This window comes from Pangasianodon hypophthalmus, chromosome 22 (assembly GCF_027358585.1).
Source record: "Pangasianodon hypophthalmus isolate fPanHyp1 chromosome 22, fPanHyp1.pri, whole genome shotgun sequence".
Classification (NCBI taxonomy): domain Eukaryota; kingdom Metazoa; phylum Chordata; class Actinopteri; order Siluriformes; family Pangasiidae; genus Pangasianodon; species Pangasianodon hypophthalmus.
Genome location: NC_069731.1, coordinates 12,749,640 through 12,764,591, shown reverse-complemented (window position 1 = coordinate 12,764,591; position 14,952 = coordinate 12,749,640). Strand labels below are relative to the sequence as shown.

The window sequence follows — 14,952 nt, the reverse complement described above, 5'->3', positions numbered from 1 at the left end:
ATAGAATATGAATGGAAAACAAAGGGGAGACATATTTAAAATGCCTCATATTAAAATGCTCTCTCACACAAATATAGAACTGTACACACATACACACACGCTACATATTTCCACACTCGCTTATTACTTAGGGTAAGAACGCTTTCATGGAGGATTGACAAGGACGTTTATGAAGTGCCATCTCTGGCTTTGTCACGTTTCTTCACAGGATCCAACCACCTCAGTAATTGCTTCAGTGTTATTCAGTTTGAATGCATGGAATGTGAGAGGGACTGTAGTGCGGAGTCTTTATGATAAAGCCAAAGTGCAGGTACTGAGAGATTGGTTTGTTCATGTTGAATGCACTTTCGTTTAACAGAAAGAAACAAAGCCATCAGCCTTCACACATACATGCACGCATGGACACAATTATATGTCAATCACACTTTCAGTAACACATTTGTGCAGATTTAAAGCAGAACTTCATGCTTTTCCAAAAAAAAAAAAGTATTTTGTGTCCTATTTTCTGGTACTATTCTTACAAGCAGTTGAGATTGTAGAATTGGAACCATGGCATTACTTTATTTCTTCACGGTGATGAATAAAATGCCTTACCCGAGAGCCTGAGCACTCACACAGTCAGCACATACAATGGTAGAAACATATGCTGGAAAAACAAGGCCATGTCTGCATTATATATTAACATATATCTCTCTTAAAACAAACTGAATCACAGCGTCTGTTAGTAATAATCTCATGTGGAAATTTCCAGTCTCTGCACTTCACATCAGTTTACCATAAAAAAAAAGGAGAAACTTAAGATTTATACACAGAATATAAAACATTCTGAATATTCCCAATATTTGGATGACTTTTCTAAGACAAGTGATTTTATTCACATTTTTTTTTTCGTTCGTATACAAAACTAAGCTTTGTAGAATTTTGTTGCAGCTAATTGAAACAACGCTTTACTGGTTGAATTGTATTAAGCATTTACAATTTGTCATTTAGGCCTGGGCTTTATGGAGGGGATGGGGATATGTGCTCACCCATCCGGAAAGGTGCACTCTAAATCCCTAGTCACCTCAATAACTACTATCTCTTGTAGGTCTGGCCCAAACTACACCTTATTTGTGGAGAAATGACCGAGGGCTTGCAATGATCGCTCTCTGTCTATGATGACTCCTCTACCCATGATCTTTGCCATTTCTCTGCCCCTGCATGTCTTTTCAAAGATTTCTGGGAGAAACGAGAGAAAGGGTCCATAATGATCCCTATCTTTCTACATGAGCTGAAATAGAAATGGTTCTTTCACCCACCATTTCTCAGTTCTCTCATTATGCACCTCTCTCTTTAAAGATTCCTGGGGAAAAGAGAGAGAGAATGCCCATAATGATCCCTTCTCTCGGAAAAGGCCACGTCCGCCACTCACTATCTTTGCCTGTTTTCCTGTGCATCTTACTCTTTAAAGATTCCTGGGGAAAAGAGTCCATGATAACCACTTTATTTCTCCATAAGTTAGAGAAAAGATGGATTCTCCACCCATTATTTGTCTTTGTGTCTCTCTTTCTTTTTAAAGAGAGATCTCCTGGGCTACCATCCACTAACAATCTGGTTCATGTAGTCCTCAGTGGGCAGCCGAGCAGTGCCCTCTCCCCCTGCACCCTCCTCCCGTGCCAGGCTGTGGAAAGAGACTCTATTTCGGAGCATCATTCTTTGCTCACGCCTCTCCAGCATGTGAGTGTACTGGTACCTCTGAAGGAACAGGTCTTTTGCGTAGTCATAGAGTTGCATGTCAAGCTCATTGAGCTCCTCAATGCGTTGCACGGTGCTCTCGTCCAGGTCAACACCGGCAGCACGCGTACTATTGTACTGTACAAACGGCCGGATGAAGCGGAGACGGAAGGTGCGCTCAAATAGGTACTGTGTTTTGCGCTGGAACTCCGTGAGTCCGAAGAAGGCCATGTCACGCAGGTTCTTCTTAGCTGACTCGAGAAGGAGACGGGCTCGCTGCTTCTCAGGCAGCGTGGATGCATTGTAGCAACCTACCAGACTCAGATCAGCCAACATGCGCACCTGCCGGTTGTTGGCCAGGTTGTATGGGCACTCCATGAACTGCTGGAGGGTGCAGCCTGACCAGTCCGCGCCATCGTAACAGGTGGGTAGCTCCTCGGGTGTGGGCGTGCGGCCGTCACACATGTGCAGTGACGTCTTCCATGTGGCACCTCGTTGCACATGGCGCCATTCACTTAGATATCTTGACACTGGGTCCCGAAGAAGAGTGATATAGTAGAACTTCCTGGAAAAAGGAACGAAAGAAATACTTTGCGTCAGTTACAAAGCAAAAGCAAATATAGCAAAAATAGAATAAATACATCTGAAAGAGTCTTCAGTCATCCGGGGTTTTTAAAATGCTGCAGCAGCAACACCACATCCCCCTTGACTAGAAAATAGGGAAAATATAAAAATAAAAAAAAAAAACAGCATTAATAGAATTTCATATCATTATCACTATCTGCTAACGCCATGCTAACATGTGACAGAAAATAAAAAAGAAGGAGGGGAGACAGATGAAAGAAGTGAAGCAACACCTTTCTCCAGAAGCTTAGTGCTCCAGGCTATGACTGCACATAATCTATCAAACCAAAATCCCTAGTTACTAGCACTCTTTGGTCAAATATGGCAGGGATCTATGATGCTTGAAGCAATCATTTGACAGCTTACCCACTTACTCTCTTTATCTCTCATATAAATCTACATTGATACCCATTGTAAGTACTAGACTGTAAAAGTACAGTAGAAGGGTCCATAAGCCAACTGGCCACTCTAATGGAAAAAAAAATGAGTGCCTTAGTGACTGACACGGCATAATACCTGACAGTATCTGTGGAAGTTCCAGATTCTCCTGAGTATTTACTACATAGTCATTTCAAATGCTTAATAAGAATGGTGTAATAACAAAGAAAAAGTTAGCACAGTCCATTGGACTAAAACAGCTTGCTGATCAGAAGAGATTTCTAAAAATCATGCAAGCAAATAGCCTGGCCACAACCCTTCAAACTAAATGAATTTGGCATTGGAGTACAGAATGTCTTCACAGAGAACACCACTTATTGGACGCCACTTATTAGGCTTTGCCTTGAGTAGCCTACAATGGAGCAAAAACATCTTCATTGGGCAGAGGAGCTGGATGCCAGGATGCCAGGAAGTTAGAACAGGATTGATGAGAATGTCAGATGCCAGTGTTGAACAGGAATGACATCTTCATTGGACACAGGAACCAGATGTCAGGAAGACAGGAAGTCACAGGATTGTTGAGAAATATGCCTGGTTGAGCAAAGCCAGGTTTTATTGCATCATGCAAACCAAAGGAGCAGAATTTGATGCAAGAAACAAGAGCCATCTTATTAGGTGTGAATCGTTCAGGCTGGAGGTGGCAGTGTGATGGTGTGGACTGCATTCGTGATGCACATTATCACCCTTGATAACCCACTGAAGAATCTTTGAACAGCAAGGTGTATCTGGAGATCATTGATCATCTATCCCTTCATGGCTACAGTTTATCCAGCATGATAAGTTATAGGAATGATATTGTGATTTTTGCTGAGAAGACTACCCAAATTATACTCCAATTATAGACTGAAAGTAAATTATTAATTTAAAAATAATCATTTTAAGTAAATCATCAGAATGTCATCATGCCATTAGCCATGGTAAATGAAGAAACTTTTTTTTTTTTTAATTGTTAAATGTGGACTTTCTTAGATTCAATGTTGAAAATTGTTTGGAAAAAAGTTACTGTGTTATAATTACTAGTCTAAATGGCACTGCAATCATGGAATCACCCATAAATCAGAACCATGTGCAGTCATGGCCTCTACATGAGCCCCAGAGACCCTGGCAGCTTCATTTTATCCATCTCTTCTCTTCCTGTCTGTCCCGACTGCATTCTCAGAGATCCACATCTTGAAACATCATCACAGGAAAGAAAAAATGCTGGAACATTCCTGAGTCTAAGCGTAATCAGAGTTACCTGTAGTGCAGTGAAGGTGCATTTGAGAAGGGTGAATTTTGACCTTGCTGACACACTCAAACACACACGTACACCCTTTCACGCATAAAACACACTTGCCAGGGGGACATGACTACTCCCAAGGTACAGAATAAACAAATAGTTAGTTTGTTCAAAAAACAAACTGACATGCCCAATGGGGCAGACCAAATTAAAAGGCAATCATACACTTAGCTTTAGCTCTTACAGAACAATGCTTTCCCTGTTCTAATACACGTGTTGATTTTAGAAGACGCTGATAATTAGCTTTTTTAGTTGGAAGAGGTGTGTTAGAGCATGGAAAACGATGAAATGTGCAGGGCAGAGGTATTCCAGGATGAAGGCTGGAAAAGATGACCATCATTTCACCATCCTGATGACAAAGATGGAAAGCTTGTTGATATCTATCTATCTATATTTATATATAGATAGATAGATAGATACATATAGATACACATAGATACATATCGATACATTAGATACATAACTGCACGACTTATGGAGGTAGGCGTGATAAAAAGAGTGTGTATGTTAGAAGATCTCCAAGCCTTTTCCAACCCCCACCATAGTAGACAGAATGAGTTATTAGCTAGTGTTTGCAAGGTGACATCTCTCCATCCCTGCCTTTTATCAACTCGACAAGATAGAGGCAGGGGGAATGCACCATCTACTGCACAGCAACCCTTCATTTAATAAGGTATCTCAGGAAGTGTGTAAAAACCAAGAAATGACAAAAAGCTATGGGTATCCTTGCTATACAGCAATACAGTATACTAGGTATCAAATGCTGTTCTGGGAATTTACTGCAGCAGGAGCAAAAGGACTATATGATCAAAACAGTGTCAGGTAAACACCAACAGCCATGAAGTGACTAAAATTTTATTTAAAAAGCAACTTACAAATAAAAATCCAAGCTCCTAGCCTTTGCAAAAATCACTGATTAGGCTTAGAACGTCATCACATGGCTGCTATTTAATGGTGTAGAAGAATCGCAGGTAGGACTGGCACACACAGCAGGTAGCGTCTCAGGCTGAGATACTCATACCTTCCTCTGACAAGGTGTCTGTGCTAGTTAGTGAGTTTGTGCCTAGAATGTTCTTCACTTTTCCACCATGAGAATAGTTCAGTTCCAGCACATAAATATGTGGTCTTGAACCAAGAACTGGGGACATCACGGGTTTGGGGAGCCATCATAACATCACAACAACAGCAACTTGAGCAACTCAAATTCATGACCATTAAAAAGTGAACAATGCAAGAATTGTTGAAGATCTTTCAGGATCAATCATTGGATACGTAATTACTGTTTATGACACAGCTGTCAAACTCAATGTCAGAAGGCCAAACGCGGCCCACTGCCTTTCATTTAGCGTATACAAACTTCCAAAACATAATACTCAAACTGCCCATAGTACCTAACACTCACATTTTTGCACTATCTAGAATTCACACTAGACCTAACTGCCTTGTACAACATGTGCAGGCTGACATCTTACAATGCTGAAGCAGAGGTTAAAATCAATGCCTATCTGCTGTGTTTCATGCAAGTCAGACCTGCGATTTAAAAGATTTAGAAACACGTCGGATGTTGGCATTAAGTGTGATTCTCAGATTCTCTCCAAATCCAAAAAATTATCGGCCAGTGTAGAGACCTAAAATATGTTGAAAAGAGGAAAGCTGATAGAGTGCAAAGACAAGTGAGATGGGAAACCATGGACATGCATGTTTTTGGCAGAGATCATCTTGTGCGAGTTCTTCTTAAATGTCTTTCTGAACATTATATGTTTTCGATATTTGAAAAATAGATATGTAAAAACCTTTAAGCCGAGGTGATAACATTTTAATAAATGTTATCACCTAGGCCTAACAGTACATATAGCTGAATAGTTTCTGTTAGCCCTTTTTCTGGCCTATTCTACATGGTATTGGTGTTAATCAATAGAATACATATGTTACATTATGGCTTATACTATTAATACTGTTATAATATATACAGTTAGGACTTTGGATGGTAAAATTAATTCCCAAACTTGTGACAAAGCTTCCAGTTTGGTAAACGCCCACATCTGATGATTAAACTGGTGAAAATGTGGCAATTTTATTTTATTTTATTAAGGTTTGTTTGGTTTATTATAGTGGGAACAGTAACGGCACCTTGTCAATGGAAAATTCCTGGCATGGCACATGAAGTTCTCTGAGCAGGCACATGGGGGCAGAGTACACATATCAACTGCTTTGTACAGAAGAGTGAAGATAAGTGGCATCTGAGCCACAGACGTAACAGCTGACTGTGTTTAGCATGATAATCGCATATTTGTTAACCATACCCTGACAATTTACATAATCTGGGAGCGAACGAGAAGAGATGTTTGGACAAAGAGAGTAGAGGATAAGAAAAGGGAAATTCTAGGTGCATAGGAGGAAGAAGATAGAGGAGGTGAGAGGATCTAGAGCTCTAAATAACAACTCTGACAATAGGTGTAGTGGGAAAAAAAAAAAATAAGAGGAGGAAGTGAGGAAACCAAGAGCAACAATCCACAGCTGTCATAACAGACACGAGTTGCAGAAAAGTAACCTGACACAGAGAATGCCACCTCATTATATTACAGCCTCTCCCTGTACACACGTATACCACATACTAAAAGAGAATCACATGCAAGCAATGAGAAACCTGTTTTGCCTTCCTCGTACAGTTTCGTACCTTTCCAAGTCTAATCTATCACTTCTCAATAGCCCTTTTCCTTTCATGCCTCTCCTCCTCTAAAACCCATCCATCTCTTTATCAGCTTGAGTCATCTTTACCATGCTCAGGGACAGCACCCTGAGCCCATTATGATTAGCAATCCGGAGCGGTTGCAGTCAGAAGTCGGAAGTCTGAGCTGGCTTTTTAATAACGCTGCTCACCGTTTCCACGGTGATTAAACTCATGCACACGCCCCAACAGATTAGAAGATCCTGTTCTATCCAATAAAAAGGTAATGGCTGGCCGGCCCACTCTCTAAAGCGCCAGTCAATACTAATCACACATGGCTGTTGGGCTAATTAATGAAGCAAACCTAGAACTTGGCTCTGAAGATATCCGCATAGACGCAGACACCAGACTCAGGTAGTGACTCACTACTCAGGTAGTGAGTATGGAGTGCTGTCTCAATGCAGCAGAAAAAAAAACACAAAACGCAGTGACCTCAGCTATCATTTCAGATAATATGTTTCAGTCACAATAACAAACATACAGCCTGTGTATAAAAATTTGGCTCAAGGCAATATGTGGCTACATTATCCTACTTGCTTCAATGCCTTGAGTCTTGAGTGCATTTGTGTGTGTGTCTGTGTGTATGTGTGTGTGTGTGTGCTTGTGCATATGTGTGTGCGGAAAGTTAACAACTGGAAATCTTGGAAATCCTACAGGCCTGAGTCCACCAATTAATGAATGCTACTTAATGGTAAATGGAACAATTTGAACACATTCTACACACAACACCACACACACACACCACTATTTTTAGTCTCTTCACTACAGCAAAATTAAAGGAGCATTGTCAGGATATTCACACACACTGTGCGTATAATAGGTGTTTATTGACATGTCTATTGATAGTGCTGTACTATAGGTAATTTAACTGATATAAATTGGAGTGATGGTGGTTGGGGCTTAAAGCAGAATGTGAGCTTGAGAGACACCAAGAAAGGGTCACCATGAAGCACAATCTGCTATCAGCTCTAAATACAAATCGAGTCGCTTCAAGATATCGACAGAACACACAGGCCTTTCTGAGGAAGAGAACTGCTTGGATTTGGACAAGTCACCCATTTTGACAGAGCCAGAGAGAAGCAGCTGTAGAAAATGCAGATTTTGCTTCTCAGCTTGGTCACATATATCCTCAAAATGGTGAAAAATGGGACAAAAGTTCAACAAATGAAAGAGAAAAAAAAGATATGCACCCACACGCACTCACATATACAGATTATGCATCTTTATTTGTTTGCACATTTATGCGTCCCAATTTCAGCATAATTTCCTTATGCTGAGTTTAAATTGAAGAAATAGAGCATTGGTACATTATTCATGTGGGGAAAAAAGAAACCGAGCCAGCTGCCACAGGGTTCCCTCAGCCTTCTACCGCATCCTGGCCTCGCATTCCCGCTGCCAAACAGCCTTTGAACATCCCGAATCACATTTGCGAGCGCACAAAGAATAAGGTGCCGCTTGCTCCTCTGCACAGCACTGAACACAAAGACACCATCTTTCAGGCTGGCTCTCTCCTGCTCAGAGCTGCCGAATGTGTGTGATGCTGAGAAAACCTTCCTGAATGTCTTCAACAATTCCACTCCTAGTCTCAAGTAGAGAGGAGGCCGAGAGCCTTTTTGTCTGCACAACCAAGAAAGGCCATGTGAAAAGAATGCAACTCTCTAATTTAAAAAACCCATTAGCACCAAAATTTATTTTTATGAGGAAGTTCTGAATGCAGTTGCCGGTAGGGCTGCAAAGAACGATTAGTTTGATTGATTGGGTAGTTTGATTATTTTAAAATATACCAAAACATTATTTTAAAAATACCAAAAATATTCAGTTAAACATATTAAATCCCAGCATTTCAATTAACTAATACTACTACAGAACTTGTAATTAGGCTTAATTAAATAACTGACCACTGACTGCAATACAACGTTGCTGACATTTATCAGACAATCTGTAATGGTATACAGTGGGGTCAAAAAGCCTGAGACCACACTGAAATTCTGGGATTTTTTTAAAATTTTAATTAAAACTGGAAATAAACAGAATGTTTTAGAATTTTGAAAATTCTAAAACAAAAAATTGAATCTGCAAAATCTCTACTATTCAAGCTGCTGCGCAATTTCTAGGACACCCTTTAAATGTAAGCAAATTTGTGATATTGACCATAGGGCATTTCGCACCGCGGGAACCTTTTCATAGTACCTGAACTAACTGTGGAACTACCCACTTTTTGGCGTTTTCGCACCTCCGGAACTGGGTGTGATTGTAGTACCGGACTGCCTTTTTCGAGAACCAAATTAGCTCCTACTCTGGAGCAGGGTCTAACCAGCACAACTGGTACTATCCGTGACGTAAGTAGACGTCGATTGGCCAAACTCCTATGAAAATGCCCTCACCCGCCATGATTTAAAACGCCGTGTAAACATACTGTAGTGTCAACTTATTTCGCAAGTACCTTGTTCTTCTTTGTTTCCGTTGTTGAACGCCGCGCACAAATGACGACGCTGTCAACCAGCTCACGTCACTTCCTAGTGCCCACTGTCGGTCCGAATGCAACCCTTTAAACGGTACTGGGAAATAGTTCGCACAAAATCGCCCAGTACTTTAGTACTGTAAATTTAGTTCTGGCACTGAAGTGGTACGAAAGGCCCTCATGTTAACTCCTTTGTACAAAAGCTCAGATTTATCGTGAGTCTTATCCCTTCCATTGAAGCAGGTGTTCAGACGACATGTCAATGGATATGATCTAACACGGATCATCAGGTTTTACACAAACCTGTGGCGTCTGGGTCAGCTCGAGCGCACGCTGTCACTAAAGCAAAAAGGGGACATACCAAATATTACGAAATTCTGAAATTCATGTAAATGTTTCTAAGATTCTGCTTTTCACTCAAGTTGTAGCTGATAATATCATTTACAATGAAACACTGTGTGTTAAATTTGGACCCCACTGTAGGTTGACTGTAGGTTGACCACTTTTTTTCATAAATCAGACACCCAATCTAACTTTTTACTAATTCTGTACACATTTTTTGGTACTATATTTCAAGTCTTACCTGCATTTCAATCCCTGATTTGTTTAATTTTGACCTGACAAGTTTTAAGTAATGGACTGTCTTGCTAACAGAAACAATCAGCTTTTGCTTGCTGTGTTTGCACAAGGCAGATTATTTTTGGTGTGTGGAATTAACATTAGATAATGTAGCATTTATCAATGCTACTTAGTCAAACAAATGTTTTACCTACTTAGAAGGTAATACAACATATAGCTTTGCTACTTGTGGTGGAGACGCTATTGCCCAACTCTGCATAATGCACATAAATGCTTTATCAATGCAGTACATTAGTTAAGAACAAAATATACAAATAAAATATCAAATAAAAGAAACATGATTTAAACAAGTATGGCTTCATTTCAGACAATCATTTGAGACTTTGTCCAGTCATTTTCAACCCATTAACTTGTCATACAAACTGACTTTTTGGCCAATGTAGTACAAGATAGTATTTTCTCGTAAGGTAAGAAAGATTGATAAATATGACCATAAACTTACATTACAGTTGGACAAACTCATCAGGACATCTGGCTATTAACAAGCATCATGTTTGTACTGTTTCTCACATTAGCAACAAATTAATGATTCTATTGATTTTGTTAATTAGTTGTGCAGTCCTATTCTCAAGCTATCAGCTCAATGAGATAAGCTAAATGAAATGAGCTACAATGAGATGGCTTTATGAATATGGGCATTTGTTTAAATTCGTTTGAGTGGAAAAGCATGCTAAACCAACACACATCTCATCTGACTAGCCCTTGACAGCTAATACTGTGACCCAGGCAATGGCCCTAGTATTATAATTATCATAATTACCAGCATTTAAACCATTACTAAACATGTAAATGGATGTCTGTTAGATCTGCGCTTGGCATTGTGGGTCAAAGTGGCAAAAGTAATGTTCATAAATGTGCATGGAGGCTGTTTGCTATATTGTTCAAGCCATTTTTGTTATGATGTACATACAAGAACATCACTTAGTAGGATGGCACACTGAGCTGAGCCAGTGAGATTTAGCCCTTGTGACATTAATCACATTAAGAAACAAAACTAAAAAAAAAAAAAAATAAGAATCATTCACATAACATTTGAGGTTACCTCCTCAATATATTCACATTCAGAAATGGGTGTATGTGTGCAGTGCATCCTCTAATGAAAGTAAAAGTTAATGATACTGGGAATGGCTGCCAAGTGTTCAAATTATCCTCAAAAGTAAGTCATGCCACCGAGGTCAGAGGTAATTAACACTCTAATGACACGACAGTCGATCCTTGTGCTCCCTGGCTCTGCTGGCTGGATTCCTTTACAGCACTAGACATGCCTTTTACAGAGGAGTGGAGCTGATTTCCAAGGAGCACCATGGAAAGTGAACAAAAAGCAAGGGACGGGAGTTCAGTTACGCCAACTACACCAACAAAGATGCCAGGAATGTTTCATCTATAGGGAAAGATTAAAGCTGTGCCTCTTCCTGACACCAGAAGGGCCTGACTAAGAGCGATGGATACTCTTTTGTCTTAGAAGGTGAAGAGGAGATGGAACAAAGAAAATGATGTGTGTTCAGAATGAGAGACAGCCACAGAAAGATAAAGAGCGAGAGAAAAAGAAAGAGAGAAAGGCATGAAATGGGATGAGGTGCTTGCTGAAGGAAACCCATGGTGAGATAAAGGCAGGCTGGATCCTTTCTGCTGTTTGACTTTGGCTCGGCGATTCGTTCCAATAAATCACAGCTCCTTAGAAGTGTTTTCAGGATAAGGGGCTTCCAACTCTCTGGACCAGATGGAGCACACACTGCACAGGTGAGAACACAAGGCCACACAGAGAGAGACCAAAAGAGGACAGCTCATTATCCCAGGATCGCCCTCTTCTCCTTTGTCCTTTCCTGTTTCTCACCATGTCTTTGCCTTCCTTCTTTGTATCTCCCTTGTTCTGCTAAATATAAACCCACTTTATACACTTCATAAATAAAGGCAAATAATCCCCAAAACACCAACCATTTTTGTTTCATTTGGGTCAAAAATTAACCATTTTAAATGATTAACAAAAGTGGTATAATTCCCAGTGGCTTGATTTCTCTAATAAAAATGAACGGCTGTTTTTTAAAAAAAAAAAACAAAAACAGGGTGGCACTGCTCACTCATAGTTCCAGGGTCCCTGGATTGATCCTGAGCTCGGGTAAGTGTCTGTGCAGAGTTTCACATGTTAATAATAAAACAAAAAACGTAAAGACATGAGATTATCTGAGAGTAACAAAACAAAATCAATGTATCATAAAAGGCTGGTCTCTGTAGATATGAAACAAAAGGAGATTGTGTTCACTGTCATATACATCCATCTCTTATCTTAACGTTCTTTATACCTCTCGAATTGGATTTGTCAGAAGGTGTTGATTCATTATCATCAAGGCAAATCACATATTTATATTAACGTGTTCATTCTAATGTGTTATTGTTTCTATAGTAACATAGTAAGTTTATGCAGGGATTTGTATCGCAGACACTCTATATAAACGGATTAATTAAAAAAAAACTGTAATTGTTGATATGGTGAATTTTTGTGTGAGGAGTCATTCCTGTGGATGTTACTTTGACATTTACCACCTACCTAAACATTGTAGCAGACCAAGTACACCCCTTCATAGCAACGGTATTCTCTAATGGCAGTGGCCTCTTTCGGCAGGATAATGCTCCCTGCCACAGTGTAAAAATTGTTCAGGAATGGTTTGAGGAACATGACAAAGAGTTCAAGGTGTTGACTTGGCCTCCAAATTCCCCAGATGTCAATCCAGTTGAGGATCTGTGGGATGTGCTGGACAAACAATTCCAATCCATGAAGGCCCCACCTTGCAACTTACAGGACTTAAGAGTTCTGCTGCTAACGTCTTGGTGCCAGATACTCAGAGGTCATGTGGAGTCCAGGCCTCGATGGGTCTGAGCTGTTTTGGCTGCACAAGAGGAACCTACACAATATTAGGCAGGTAGTTTTAATGATATGACTGATGGAGGACCTCTCCTGGACTCTTAACACCACCTGCCTAGCCGAGAAGGCCCAGCAATACCTCCACTTCCTGTGGAATCTGAAGAGAGTCAAACTCCCCTTCTACACAGGGACGATAGAGTGCGTCTTGACCAGCTGTCTCACCGTGTGGTATGGGAACTGCACAGTATCCGACCACAAGACCCTACAGCGGATTGTGAGAACAGCTGAAAAGATCATCGGAGTCTCTCTACCCACCATCGACACCTCCTTCAACAACTGCTGCATCCGCAAAGCCGCCAGTATTGTGGAGGACCCCTCTCACCCCTCTCATGGACTCTTCACCCTCCTGCATCCGTTCCACCGCCAGCAGACTCCGCAACAGTTTCTTCCCTGAGGCAGTCAGATTACTCAACACCCTGCTGTCTCCCAATGCTCACCTGGGCTAGTCAAACACCTCACCCAGTATGACTCAGTACCACTGCACACCGCACTTTACAAAGCTGCATCAGACACTTTTATATTATGGAACTCGTTTATGCTGCCAATATTGCTGCTACACTTGTGCTGCTACATCACACAATAGTTTACAGTTTATAGCCCATGTTCTGTGTATTTATTGTCCTGTTCTATGTATTTATTGTCTTGCACTCGTCTGACACTGTTGTGTATCTGCACTTTATGTAGTCTTGCGTAATGTTCTGGGTTGCACCATGGTCCCGAAGAAACGACATTTCGTTCCAATGTATACAAGCTACATAGAGGAATGTCAATAAAAACTCACTTGACTTGAACTTGTTTGCAGATGTTCAACATCATTAAAGGTAACTAAAATTGGATAAAAGGTATGACATGACATTCAATTAATAAATTTTAAAAATGTAATCGTTGGCAAATTGCTGTGAGGCTTACAATACTTCAGGATGTGATGTTATTGGAAAATAATAAACTTTGGTGTGGTAACCACATCACACCACCCTGTCATTGATTATTTTCCAGTCTCAGCATGCTCTGTCATGTTTTGTTCCTTACATATCACATGCCAAATAAATGAATGCATAAGAAAATAATTGAAGCAGAAGGGTACCATCCTTAATTCACCCAGGTGTTCTGCAGTGGTGTCAGTGCTAATAATTGAGCAGGAGACCTCCAGGCGGAGTGTACCATTTTTGTGGTGGCAGGTGTACCACTACAGAGGAGGTGCTCGACTAGAAACTCTGCTGGAATTCTGCACACTCCCTGGAGCTGTGCAAAATGGAGAAATCTCATCTAATCAAAGCAGGAGAATGAAATCATACACACATGCTGCTTACTGCCTTCTGTGCTGCATATTCTGGGTGTGAAAAGGACCAGTGAATTGTGGCATTCAGGGCTGTTAGCATCAGCTACAACCCATTTGCTGAAGCCTCCTTATCCCCTTACTTTTTACTTCTTTATCTACTAGTTTGTTCCCGAACTACTTGAAGCGTCTCGGCAGGCCACGGGCATGAGAAGCAAAGGATTGTATTAAAAAGCACCAGCATTATCTGGAGCTTTTACTTAATATGATTGATGTTTAATGTCTGCTGCTCACAGGCAGGCGTGAACAGGTCAGCTGGAGATCAGAAGCCATATTCACAAAAACAAAACCGAAGACCAAAAACAACTTACTGGCTATTTTAGGAGAAACTATTTTAACTCTAATTGTGACCCAGGCAAAGTATTTCACAAGACTTGAAAAAAATACTCCATCAGAGCAGATAAAAACATGAATAATAGGCTCCAGCGTGGTGCAACAGAAACGGGTTCACCCTATCATCTGGAGATCGCAAGTTCCAATTCTGATGAGACCACAGCCATCCGTGGCCAGGAGTCCAAGAGAGCAAAGTTGAATAATAATTTAAAAAAAAACTGCCCATTGCTCAGCAACTCGGGTATTCTAAAAACCAGTTGTGGCTTATTACATTATATACTACAGGGCTAAAGATGTTAGGTCAGAAAAGGGACAATTTTTGTACAGACTGAATTCGACAAAAACAAGATGTTTAAAAATAAATGGAAGAAGAAGTATGCTTTTATTCTCCCAGAGTCAAATTCAAAACAGACATCCCATTTGTTCAGACTCTGTGGCTCAAGTCAAAAGTGGCACTGTGAAGCGCTAGAGCGAAACAAAA

General features: G+C 40.5%; 1 protein-coding gene across 1 annotated transcript in view; it reads right to left on the bottom strand.

The window, feature by feature from the left end:
- Nucleotides 1–652: 652 nt before the first annotated feature.
- hs6st1b (heparan sulfate 6-O-sulfotransferase 1b) overlaps nt 653–14,952 on the bottom strand; it is a 70,670-nt gene continuing 56,370 nt past the window's right edge. The window contains exon 2 of the mRNA XM_026938086.3: nt 653–2,278. Coding sequence (XP_026793887.1) covers nt 1,573–2,278 — 706 coding nt within the window. The 3' untranslated portion in view covers nt 653–1,572. The remainder of the gene's footprint in view (nt 2,279–14,952) is intronic.